The sequence below is a fragment of the Gymnogyps californianus genome, chromosome Z, assembly GCF_018139145.2.
Source record: "Gymnogyps californianus isolate 813 chromosome Z, ASM1813914v2, whole genome shotgun sequence".
In the NCBI taxonomy this organism is placed as follows: domain Eukaryota; kingdom Metazoa; phylum Chordata; class Aves; order Accipitriformes; family Cathartidae; genus Gymnogyps; species Gymnogyps californianus.
The window spans coordinates 81958350-81971675 of record NC_059500.1 but is presented as its reverse complement, the minus strand read 5'-3'; the positions used below and the strand labels follow the sequence as shown (position 1 = coordinate 81971675).

The 13326-nt window shown below is 38.8% G+C and overlaps 1 protein-coding gene across 2 annotated transcripts in view; it reads left to right on the top strand.

Moving 5' to 3' along the window:
- The window catches only part of DYM (dymeclin), a 221218-nt gene that overhangs the window by 78818 nt on the left and 129074 nt on the right, over positions 1-13326 (top strand). For both annotated transcript variants that reach the window (XM_050912965.1, XM_050912964.1), the window contains exons 9-10: positions 6153-6335; positions 10473-10651. In XM_050912965.1, the coding sequence (XP_050768922.1) occupies positions 6153-6335; positions 10473-10651 (362 nt within the window). The remainder of the gene's footprint in view (positions 1-6152; positions 6336-10472; positions 10652-13326) is intronic.

Genomic DNA, 13326 nt, shown 5'->3' with positions numbered 1-13326 from the left:
TGCAAACAAAAAGTGACTGCCATCTTTAGGACAGCCATTTTTATGCTTCTGAGTTTTATAATCTCCTTACCTAAAAAATCTGCACTGTAATCAGATCCACTTTTTCAGTCAGAGGCTGCAGTTTGTGTATACATCAGTGTGTTTATGCTCCTTATGAGTTTAATGTTGCTTGAGCGTGGAATACTTAACATGCAAGTTCATTAACCACATAAAAATTATTCCATATTTCCTATACTTCAGCTTTGCTAGTTTCTTGCTGTAATGAATCTTCCAAAAACTTGCAATGGGACTTTCCTAAAATTAATGTAGCTGCTGTTTTTATAGTCTTTTAAGCAAGTATGCCCGGTGCTCTTCACCATTAGCAGTTTTGAGTTGCTTAAATAAAGACCTGAGATGTTAAGGATGTGCTTATAAAGTATAAAATGACTTTGACTTGAGACATTATGTGAACTGCATCTTGATATAGCAGTTGCCTCACTGATCCAGCCTCTCCTGTTTATGATTCCATGGACCACTTTTTCCTCTCCCGTTCATTATCACATAACATCCCCGTGGCAACTTGAGAAATTGCTTACATGGAAAAGTAATCGTAGGAAAGTATTTATGTATTTTTAGCTTTCTTCTAACACAATGTAGCAGCTGGAAACAAGGACAAGAGCCAGCACAACATGAACTGCCAGCTCTCCGTGGGCCACCAGAAAGTGTTCATCAGACCACAGTGTGAGAACCATTGAATTGACTTAAGAAATGTGACACACATAATAAGCATTAAATAAAAAAAAAAACCCAAACCCCAACCCTCAAGTTCCCAGAGCTGCTGCTTGAATGTAATAAGAGTGAAATAGTAATTGTAATGTTTTTGAATAATACGTTATTCACTGGTTTTGGTGGAGGAAGTACATGATGGTATCAATTAGATGCAATGAAAATCACTTTTGCTTTAGTTCTTCATAATGTATATTTACTGCTGTCTTAGATGTTGTTGCAGCATTGAACAATCTTCTGGATGCTGAAAGTTTCATAAATAGGAAAGCAGGGTGTGGAGCTAGGACTTGATTTGAACACACTACTGAAACATAAGTTAGATCTGTTCTGTTTGGTGGTTTTTTTTGTGGTTGGGTTTTCTTTCTGATATTTAACGCTTTTTAACCGACTTCTCTAGCCTCATCGACTTGTGTTCTTTCCATTTTTGCAACAAGGGAGCAGGATTGTCATTTTAGAAATGTTAAAATGACAGGAAGAGATCAAGAAGGTCTTTTGAAGATCTTCATGTCTACCAAAACTCTCACGTCTTCCTTTTCAGTCTCGAAAGCAGCCCGGGGCTGCACCTCAATCCGGTGCACTCTGCAAAATAGTTTCAAAAGCAATAAAACTCATTGGCAGGATGCTAGTGATGTATGATAGGAGTCAGGTTGTGTGTATGGAGGAATGAGGAAAGGATCTGCTCTGTTACCAAGCTCCAGTGAGGAGAGAAATGAGCATACTCAAAAAGGCTATGCCAGCATTAATTGAAATTTAATGCCTATGTTTAAACTTAATGAAGGACGGGCCATTCAAAGGAAAACTTGATGAAGTTCAATTATTAACATGATTGCATTTTGCAACTGCTATTACATAAAGAATAAAAAAAATTCTCCTTTTCCCAGAAAGATACTTTGAAATAAGTAACACCAATTTCCTCTGCGTTAATTTAATGCTCTTGCCAGGGAGAGAGCTCGGAGGGTTTATCTTCCAAGCCTTTACACTGAAGGTTGGAAAGTGAGTAAGACATGTTTTGTGGAAGAATTACAACTAGTTTAATAAATACCCCAAGAAAGCTCACAAGTCAATTGTAGCTCACTGTTTGTTGATACACTAACTTGAAATAATGGTATGCAGTGCTAGTTCAGTTGGCTATAAATTTCAATGCTTTATACTGAGTAAATTTTTAAAGTACCCTCTGCATTCCTGCCTGTCTTTTGGTTTTAAAATGTCTTTAAAATCAAGCTCTTAAAATTTTGCTTCATCACATGGAACTGTAAGTAAGTGCATTGAAACTTTTCTCCAAGTAGGTACAAACATGCACCTTCTTTGTATCTTCTTCTTGTGTAACAGAGACCAGAGCGTTAGGCTGAGATTTCTGCAGAATTGTGTTTACCTTAAATAAGTCTGGTGAAAGAAAGTTCTTTTTTTGACGAATGTGTCGTAACTTCATTTTGCCATTAAGTGTTGTTCCACAGACTGTCAAACTTGATTAAAATCCTGGGTTTGTTTTCATGGCTATGAGCAGCGTTTCTAGCCATCTTACAGAAGACCTCAGATTCTCTGTTGCAAGAAAACATACCTTGCTCTTAAGCAAGACCTGCTTTCCTTGCTGTGCCTTACACAGAATTGTATGAATAGGGAGAAATGAAGTTGTGATGGGTAGTTTTGTGGAAGAGAAGGAAAAAATGGATCTGCTCATTTTGTTTTAAAGGTAAAAGCAGTCTGTTGCTTCTCAAAGTATCTGTGTATTTGCCAGAAATAATTGGCAAAATTTTAATATTTCTCTAATTGACAAAAATTCTAGTAATGTGGTTCGATGTGGAACTGAGTCAAGAAATAAAGTTATATTAGAGAATTACAATTAAAAATAGATTACGAGTATTTTTCAGAAAACAGTAAATTGTATAGATTAAATAAGTGATCCAAATACATAGAAGTTGAAGAGACTGTTACAGGGTTATGGATTATTAACTCCATCACTTATAATTAGCACCAGAAAGGTAGTATTTGGTAATGTGGAGCTTTTTCAGCGTTTGTAGAGCTTCAGAAGCAGTTTGGGTCATGATGCTATTGCAGGCAATCCACCCGCTTCATTCTTTTCACAGTTCGGTGGTTTAGTTGGCTTAAACAGGAATTTTAAACATGGGATTTTCTTCCTTTTGTTCTGTTTTTTTCTGTGATGTTTCGAAGAAGCAGAATCTGAAATGTGATTCTGGCCATTTTTTCTGTATCAGTGTATATTCTTTGTCTGTTTTCTGTTAACTCTAACTTCTGATCTGAAAAGAATATAGTGAGGAGAGCTTCTAAGGGGTTGCAGCATAAATTATTTTTATTTTGCGTGCTGAAAAACTTAAATATAGCTTAATTTTGAAATATACATCAGTATAAAACCAGGTGTAGCAAAGTGGTATTTCAAACACTGTGAACATATAGAATACAAGTAGAAACACTGACTGCTTGTCTCTCTGTCCTCCCAAGCTGTTTATCTATTTCACACTTTAATCTGCTGTTAATGATCAGAAACACTATTTTCCTTACAAATGGCTCTTAACGTGAGTACGCTGGGAGCACCAGCCAGTGCTTAGCACCTAATGTGACCTTGCATTTCAGAACTGAAAGGAATATCATGAACCCATTAGTATGGGATTGCCTTTCTGGAGGAATACAATTGCCAACAAGAGACAGAACTTCAGGACGTTGCTTGGGTCATATATCAATCTGATATATATGATATATGGTACACATGTGACCAATTCTCTTGGACATAATTACCTCAGTCTCCCTCGTGGAAGATTCAACTTACTCGCCAGTATTTTGGCCATATCCCTCTTTTCCTAACTATTGAGGAAAGGTGTAGTAATGGCAGATGCCAGCCACAGAAGGGTGGGGTGGTGGAAAATTAAAAATGAGGACTACACTAAACTTTAAGAAAGGAAATGTGCAGAATTTGAATTCCTTTAACACATGACGATAAATATATGGTTATTTCAGTTTCTAAAAAAAATAATTTGTTTGCGTGTTACCTATCTGGATAACTCAGGTGAGTTTAAAAGCTAACTTTGTGGTCAGCATTTTTATTCAGCTTTGTTCTGATTTAAGGACAGTGGATCAAAAACATGGTGATAAAGGATTATTAATGTAACATGAAATTTTTGTTAAGACAGCTGTAATTATAGTGCTTTTTATTATAAGAACTCCTTCAAGCTGCTTAACACTGAATGGCATTAGTTCCCTTGCCCTTGACATGGCAGTAATTGCCTTGCAATTGTGTTGATGAAGAGAGTGTTGGTTTATTACAAAATCTGACTATATAATTACATTTTGAAGAAAAATACTCTTTGGCTGGCTTGAAATTTTGTAGGGCTAAGAGCACTTTAAATTATTTTAATTGGTTATACTATACTTACGTTTTGCATTCAAATAGCTTACAGATTTTTATCCTTTGCACCTTGAATCTTGCAGACTAGAAGATTGAAAACTAAACTTTCTTAATTTTTCTGTCTTTAAGAAAGTGTGTTATTTTTTAATTTAGGCATTAATAAAAAAGGAAATAAGAATTTTGGATTTTTTAAAAATTGAGATTATTTCATATTTTTGTGCTGTAGAATTCAAGACTTTGGCCTATTAAATGAATAATTTGATGAAATGCTCAGTCTCTGCCATAAAATTTCAAGATACACTCAAAAAAATTAACTGTTAAGCAGCCATTTGGGGATGAATATAATCCAATGTGATTGGGAGGGGCTGCTTCTTATCACCTGGGAATGTATCAGGAGCCCAGATGTGATAAAGGTAGATGCCCAGTGACACTGAAGTTGTCACGTGCCACCATAGCCGTGGCGGGGGCAAGTGTTATCCTTTCCCCTCACTTTTTCCCCAGCAATGCTGAGTCTGCAGCATCTCTGCTTCAGTTTTGGTGCTTTTCTTCTTCCCCCCCCCCAGTGTAATACAGTCTCATGAGTGATGGCACGGAAAAAGGCTTTATGGATCTGCTGGAGATGGCTGAGGGGAGTCCTCTAATCCTCCCCTGCTGCTCCTTTTCCCTTCCAGTCTCCTGTTAATCTGTATTTGGGCACGTAGCTGGTCAACTTGGTTCACCAATGCTGCTGTAATTAGGAACAGGAATTTCAAATGCAGTAGTTTAGTATTGGAGCTAATTTTTATTTTAACGCTGTAAAGATTAAGTATGAAAACGACTCTGCATTTCAGGCTCAAACATCAAAGTTTAAACAGTATGATAATGAGAGTTTTAACGAGCAGCCTTCAGGTGCTTTATACTGGCTTTATACTTTATGCTTTAATACCGGAGCTGTATATGCACCATATATATACACCTAGATAAAAGGGGGGGGGGGTATGCTAACATGCATTCTTATTGTAGTTCATGAGCAAAGAACTGAGAGTTGGTGTGGAATGATGAGCTATTTGCATTTTCGTACCTAATAAATTTTTGCGGGTCTAAAATGAATGAAGTTTTGGTGCTTTGTTACATGTGTATTTTCGAGGCAGTTGTGAGACGACAAAAACTTGCTTACGCAAGAGGAATCAATCAGTCTGGTTTTTTGACAGTATCAATAGTGATTTGTCACTTCAAACTTCTATTTCTTTTTAACTAGATTTTTAACTTCAAATTATTGTAAACAATTTGCACTTCCATACCTTTACATCTTATATGCAGTCTCTTAAAAAGGAATTTCAGAGCAGTGTAAGTACTTCCAACTGGAGTGCTTTTTCAAGTTGTTTCATTTTCTGTATGAATGCAAAAATATGAGGCTTAAATTGCTGTTGATCCTGTCTTTTTTTCCATGAAGTTTATTATTTGCTATTATGTTGTCTACCCACAATAATGAGCAATGATGATGATCTCTACAGGACTCTAAATCTGGAGGTTTTAGTTTAAGCAGTATTAGTTTTTGTTATTGTGTTTTGCCTAAAATATGCTGAGTTTATTAAAAATAGAATACATGAGAAAAACGCTGCGTGATGGACCACGTTGGTTTTATTAAAAAGGCAACATACAATCTCCTTTTCTTCTCTTAATATGTTAGCAGCATCAGGATTGCTACGTGAATCCTTCAGCTGGTATCCGCTCTGCGTTTAAGGTTCTCCCTTTCAAACATATGCTTTTGGTTCACCTCGCCTTATTTCCTTTTCATATATTCCTGTGACTTAATTTTCTTGAATTTCCAGTAATCTTTCAGTTCCCACCTCTCCATGCCCACTGCTGTGTTACTCCTGAAATTTTTGCTTTGAGAAATCAAGTAGCCAGACCTGTCATCTCATTGTACAGGGGTGAACTGTTTTTCCCTCTTCTCTCTACCTGTGTGTCAGATGCTCTCTTTTCCTCTAAAGGAGCTTTGTTCATTAAAACGTGAACAAACGTAATATTTTTTGCTTTTTCTCTCTAGCTGGCCTGTGGACAGTCTTCACGCTAGGCGGGGTGGGGAGTAAACCAACGCCGCAGCTGGAGCAGTGCTCCCCTCTAGCTAACCAGAGTCTGCTGCTTCTCCTGGTCTTGGCTAATCTGACCGATGCTCCAGATACGCCGAATCCCTACAGGCAAGCTATCATGTCCTTCAAAAACACACAAGGTTTGTATCCGTTCTTACTTCTAAGCACGAACTAAATGAAAATGAAGTGTTAAGTTGCTGCGACTACTTAGAGGTTCTCTTTCCAAAATTTGTTTTCCCTCCAGCCAGCCTGTGGAGGAGCATACATTTTCTTCTGGGAGTTTTGAGGTGGAGTTCCTTGGCTGCTGGAACTTAATGGAAGGGGCAGAGGGAGAAGGATACTCTTTCCTTCAGACTTGAGAAATTTTAGAAAGCTTTGTAATTTCATAAAATATAAATAAAACTGACCTATAAGTAGGTCGGTTATCCAAGAGTCCCCTAAAACTTTATAGCACTTCGGGAATTTCTGTTTACTGGAGTCATGTTCCTTAGAGCTAAGATAAGCAATTGAATTGCTAACTGGATTGATTTGCTAACTGTATTCTTGTATGGCAAATGTGAGGAGAAACTGGTTAATGTAAACGCTTTCATGAGACTTACACATACGGAAAGTTTCGGAGTTGTTTTAGTGCTTGCCTGGTTTTTGAGAAGGCTGATTCCAGTCTGTGTATCAGGTAACTGCAGGTGCCATGCTGTACTGACTCACAGTGCCCTGCCGCAGAGGGTCTTACTTGGGACACAGTAATGCCCTGACACAGCCTGGGCTAGCTAGCTAGCTCAGCTTGCAGGCAGTGTGCTTGTTTTCACACGTACTTTATCCATACGCTTAGATCTCTGCAAGTTTTAGCCGTTGAGTTTTACGTTTCGTTGGCTTTATGCAGGTCGACAGCATGCACAGAGCTGCTCAGCACAGCTCAGGTGCTGCGTGATAACCTGTGAAGCCACATCAATACCTCTGAGTTATTCGCTTTATTTGGAAGGAGTTTTTATATTCCTTTAACCATTAAGTTTTTAGCAGGCTGAGCTCTAAATTCGTTCACCTTTACCTAGGAAATTTTTGGGGGTTATGAGGATGGAGGATTGTTCTCACAAGAAGAATTCTTAGTCCTAACGTGCCCCTTTGATTTATTGGATACTGTTTACAGGCAATTGACATCAAATTCTTGATAAGGTTTTTGTTTTGTTCTGTTTTTTGAACTGCGAACTTCTATGAATGTTTTATTTTGGTTGACTTTGTTTCATGTCATCAGTAACTAGTAATGTATTTCACTGAAAACTGTTGTACATCTATCATTATAAAATTTTAAAAGAACTTAGTCTATGTCAAAAGTAGCATGAAAAGCCGTATTTTCTCCAGATGTGCACGTTTATAGAATGACTTATTGTTTCCCATAAACTTGTTTCCACTAGCAATACTCGTATAACTGAGCTTAAATTTGATTCCTGTGAACATTCTGAGGGGCTGGTAAGAGGAGAATGATATGAAAAAGAAAGGCTGGTTACTGTCATAATGATCTATAGTATGTGACTATAAAATGAAAACTGGCTTTTTTGTTGAAGTAATTTATACAGTTTAACTGGGACAAAATTAATAAAATTCAGGATAGTTTTTTTATTCTACGTGGTCTAGAATAGTTTAGTTTTTCTGTTGGTCAGTTTAATGTTCTGTAGAATAATACAGGTTATGCTGCTGTTGCTGATAAGTTTCTTTAATACTGTTTAGATTTTTTTTACAGTTTTTTAAATATCCTTTAATAAAACAGGTAGTGAAGTGCTATAAATATAAGTGGCACAGTTTAAACATCCACAGAAGTGAAGCCTGAAAGTCAATGGATGCTCCTCAGCTAACGAACCGTGGCATCAAGTTGCTGCTTAATAGAGCACGCTGAATTGATCTGATTTTGCTGTCTACTTCCAAATTTTCCCTAGTAAAGAGAAATACTCGCCTGAAGCGGGACGGTTTTAAACCAAGCGGTCCATAATCACGATCGGTGATTGAAGGGGGCTTGGGGGTGGAAATAGTAGTTCAGAAAAGCCAGGTTTGGTCTCTCCTTTGCCTGTCGGTACGTCGTTTTGGGGAGAGGCAAGGTTTCCATCGCCGATGGGCTGCGTCTCGCCTCTGTGTGTGTGGCAGTGCCTCCCAGCTCCTGCAGAAAGGAGAAGCGTTTGCTTCAGTGCCTCCTGTTGAGTTCAGCTGAATGGCTGGAGCCGTCGCTCCTCGCCCAGGCCAAGAGAAGCAGCGGCTCCCCGGCACGCCGTCTCCGCCGGGCCCCCAGAAATCCGGTGGGAGCCAGGGCTCCTGTGGGGCTCCTGCAGGTCTTCCAAGCACTTTTTCCTTCCAAAGAGGGTGGAGATGTTGTTCAAAATAAGTGACAGCTACCACATTCTTCCATGCTGAAAGCTATTTAGAAACTTTGCTAAGAATACAGGCTAAAAAGAAAGGGGAAAGAGAGACACCCACGTCTCGGTGGGTGTAGGGAGTGTTTGTGTGATCAGTCCCTACCAGTATAGAGGTTTCTCCAGAAGAGTGGAAAAGTTTGGTAAGATACCATGGGAGTATTCATTTAAGAGCCAAATTTATGTTGGCTCACAGTTGCTGCCCATGGGCACACGCGTGGTGACACTGTTCTCACAGTTTTCCGTGGTGATGCAGTCTATAATATCTGAGAAGTCTTTCAGGATTTGAGGAAGAAGGAAGATTTGGATGAAATGCAATAGTTGCTGCCTGTTATGCCAGCTATCGTAATACAGTTGGCTGTAAAATGGCTTGTAAAAATGCAGGTTTTGAAATTTGCATATTTTTTTTTTTCCTTTATTCTTCTGAGTCTGTTCTTCCTCTCCTTAAAATCCCTTCTGTCCACAAATCACTGTGCAGGAGTAATAGTAGTATTTTCACGCTGTTTTATACAACGGAGATTTCCTAAGTTAATGCATTTTTAATAAACGATAAACAATTCAGAAATCTGTACTCTGTTATTGTGGGAACTAAGGAATTTTAGTTAAATTCTTCAACTTCGGACATCTTGTTCATAGTAATACAGAAATTTTTAAGTCCAGACCTTTAGTATACTTTAGTATCCAAACTGCTATTGTTCCCAGAATATCATCTTGCCATGAAATTGCTGTAATTTTTCCATATGCATAGCTTGTTTGTGCGCTCAGAAAAGATAGCCTTTGTATTCACTTGCCAGGGTGCTGAAATAAATCAGCCCAAAAAGGCAGACTCGTCCTACTTCATGTGTCATCACAGAAGATGCGTGTTTTGGTTGGATGTTTTGGACAGAGCTGGACAGGAAAATACTTTATACAAATTTCTGTGAAGCTTTTTGAGAGTTGGGAAATGTACCTGCTCTGCACTGGAACAAAAAACCTTGTACTCTCAAAGGGCTTTTTTGTGAAGAAAGCAAAGGCAAAATCTCTGACTTGGGGAGATTGGGAGGCTGAACAAGGACATGAATCTGGCTTTGACACGAGTATGAGTGCATCGACTGTCGCACTTGCTTTTTCCATTTCCACTGGAAATTCCTAGATGTTAGAGATCCGTGCTGGTGGACGTTTTTGTTGAAACTGGTAGAGCTTCTTGTGAAAAGGTTCTGTGAACAGAAATCTGTTTTATTCTCCCTTCCAGCTCTGGCATGGGTTATATTGTGAACATGAACAAACTGCTGTTGATTTGAGGGATGTTAGACTATATGACATGATGTTTTCAATCACTTTAACCCGCTAAACTCCCCACCACACAGGCATCTTTAAAGTCCTGACCACACTTACGTTTCACTGAGGAGATACTGGTAGTCTTGACCTATGCGCATCTGTCCTTCATGCTGAGAAATGGATAGGGGGTACTCCACCTTGATGCCAGTGAACTAAACCTGGAAGTTTGGGGTGCAGGGTTTGGAAACACGTGAGACATCAGTACATCGGTTCCAGAGAAGACACTGTAGCTGGCTTCCTTGCAGCAGCTCCTGGGATTGCCTTCCTTTCTAACAGTGGAAGCCATTCGGATGAACAGAATAGCTTTATGAAAAAAGATGAGTGTCTTGTGCTGATACAGGGGTCTTACTGGAGCTCATGTGGGAGGACAACCTCAATTTTTTGGCACAATTGAAGTTTCATGAGGTTTATGACCATCGGTGATAAGTGTTGTGGATGATTTTTGTTTCCTCCTTACTGTCGCGTCTGTACAAAATATTTCACTGAGAGATTTTTATAAAGTTGACAAATAGCTGGATGGTAAGTGTAGTTGTTAAAATTGTTTTTTTGATTTCTTTGTTTCAGATAGCACTGCTTTTTCATCATCAAATCCACACGCTTTCCAGATTAATTTTAACAGTTTATACACAGCTTTGTGTGAGCAGCAGAAATCTGATCAAGCGACTCTTCTTTTATACATGCTTCTGCATCAAAACGGCAACGTACGGACGTACGTGTTGGCGCGAACGGACATAGAAAATCTTGTAAGTATTGCTCTGCTTGCCTTATACTCATCACGAGGGGATGGTCCTGGAAGCTTGGGTGTCACCAGCTGCCAGTGTCCCCTGTTCTGTGGTGGGAGTAGTAGGTTCTGGCTCACTTAATCGCCAGTTCTACCTCACTTACTCATTTTTATTATGTCATCTCAGGCATATGATGCTAAACATGTCACTGCGGTAAAAGATAGTACTGATAAAGCTACCAGGCTGTCTTTGATTCCCTTTTTCTGAGTGCCACTGTCTGATCCAGGTCAAACCTGCTGACCTCTAGGCACGGTGTAAAGAAACCGGTAGCAGATATCGTACTATTCATTATTTTCTTTTTCTTTTTTTAGATATTCAGGCCACAAAGTTACACAAGCTTACTGTGTGCATACAGGGATAATAGTTAACAAAATGAGCTGTAACTTGACTAATATGCCAAATGTCTTTCAGGGTTGACCTGAGGCTGAAACTCCTCAAGGAGCAGCTGACAGATTTTATAGAAATGCAACTGTAGCGACTTTTTAGCTGCTTTAAATAGGATTGTGGTTAATGGCCAATAGAACAGACACCTGGTACAGTTTTTGTAGGTTATAAATTAGCTTATGCTCCCCACTACGTTTAGTAATGTCACAAACCACTTTAACAAATCTTACTTATTAAAAAGCATTCCTTTAATAAGATAATGGCTGTCTAGGGGAATTGGTAACGGAATAGAGAACCCTTTCCATTTTAATATTTGAAATCTTGCCAGATAATTAGATCCCTTGCCTGTTTGATGGCAGATATGGAATGACTTTGGTCTCGGTCCAAGTTCTAGCAGATGTATTGCTAAAATCAGAGTTGATAGACGCCACTGTTGGCAAACTCGGGTGAGATGGTTGATATTGAATTGATTCAAGACTGAACTCCTGTGTAGTCCACTGCAGATTATCTAGGTGAGGGCTGAGTCATTTTGCATGAATTCTGTGAACAAATGGTCATATTTTATTTTCTGGGCTGTTAGTATGTGATATGACATGTTTCACAGCTGCTAACCGTATCAATTTATCTTTAGAGAAATAAAGGTTAGATGTGTGCATTGTTTTAGAATTATGATGTCTGATATATTGTAAAACTTCCAGAAAAAGCATGAGGTGCGTGTGTCAAAACAACTCCAGATGCAGGTACTCAGATGCTCTGCAATGTGGGATATTTTCATATATTATCACCTATCTTTCCTCCCCCTCAATAACAACCAAAAAACCCCACAAACCAAAAAAAACAAAAAAAAAAAACCCAGAAAATCCCAGAAATAATCAGCAACGTTAAACGCTTTGTGGGAAAAGCTGAGAAAATTGAGAAAAGCATCACTGAAAAGTCAACAGCATGTTTGATTTATGTTTTTTAGTACGAAAATTTGAAACTGTCTACTCTTATTTTGCTCTTCATGCATACTGTTCCTTTTTGTGATTGCTGCTGACACATTACTGACATCTTTGTCCAATCCTCTTGGTTTTAGTGGGCTAGTAGGTAAGGATGAGCAGCGGCCAACTGAGCAGAGCAGTTTTCATTGCTTAGTAACGCAGGCTGAGCCAGACCCAGAAAGGATTGGGGGTGGGAGGGTTACTGGACAAAGAAATCATGATCTCCCAATTACATCCCTGTGGTGAAAAAGGCTAATTCAGTCTTGGGCTTGTAAACGAGACGAAGGGGCAGGAGTAATGGAGCTGGTTATTCCCTTCCCTATATGGCAACTGCAAGAGCGGTGCTAACACGCTGCATACTATTCTGGTGGTGTAGTACCATACTTCATAAAATATTTACAGGCTATTGAAAAATGGAGAGAGTGTAGAGGAACTTTTTTTTTTCCTTTGCTTTAAAATTAACAATAAAACTGTGAGAGGCTTAGAAAGCTGACTTAGCTCAGTTGGTCAGAAAAGAGCTTGAGAAGCATCAGGATGTGTATGTGCCTTCACAAGGGGAAAGCCTTGAACAGAAAGGACTCTCCGCTTGCAGAGAGGTGTGATAAGAACTGAAGCCTGGAGGTTGAATTCCACAACTTAGAGATATGGGAGCAAAACAGTTAAGGTAATTAATTCAGAGGCAAAACAGTGCTCTCTATGGATATCTTTGAATGAGGGTGGATGACTTTTTGGAGGAATATGGCATAAGTCAGTGGCCTTTTCATACAGAGGCAGTTGGGTGAAGTGTAGGGGTCTGTGCTATATGAGAGATCACGTCAGCAGTCAGCTGAGTGCTCATCTTAAACTTTTAGGGTTTTGCAGGTTGTTCCTGTTTCACTGCACTCAGTGCATCACATTTGTTGTGTTTTCCCCTATTTTAATTCTTCTCAGTTTTGGTGCGCAGGAAGCATCACTAGCAGATGTTCTGTGACATTTCCTAGGGGTTTTTGAAATGTGTCTTTGCTCTTTTGTAACTTCAGTTTAATTTGTAAATTGATTCAGTGTGTTTTTCTTAACTGTTGTAATAGATAATGTCTCAGCTTGCTTCATAATTTGTATATGAATCTACCTCTGTCAGTTATAGATAAATACCTTCGTCTTCTGTTGTGCTTTATAATGCTTTATCATTAGTAAGGCAGTGCATCTTTTTTGCTCTTATAATAAGTCTGCTTGGTAGAATGAATAGGATGTTTGTGTGTCTTCCATAACTTGTAGCATGTCACTTTGTATAAT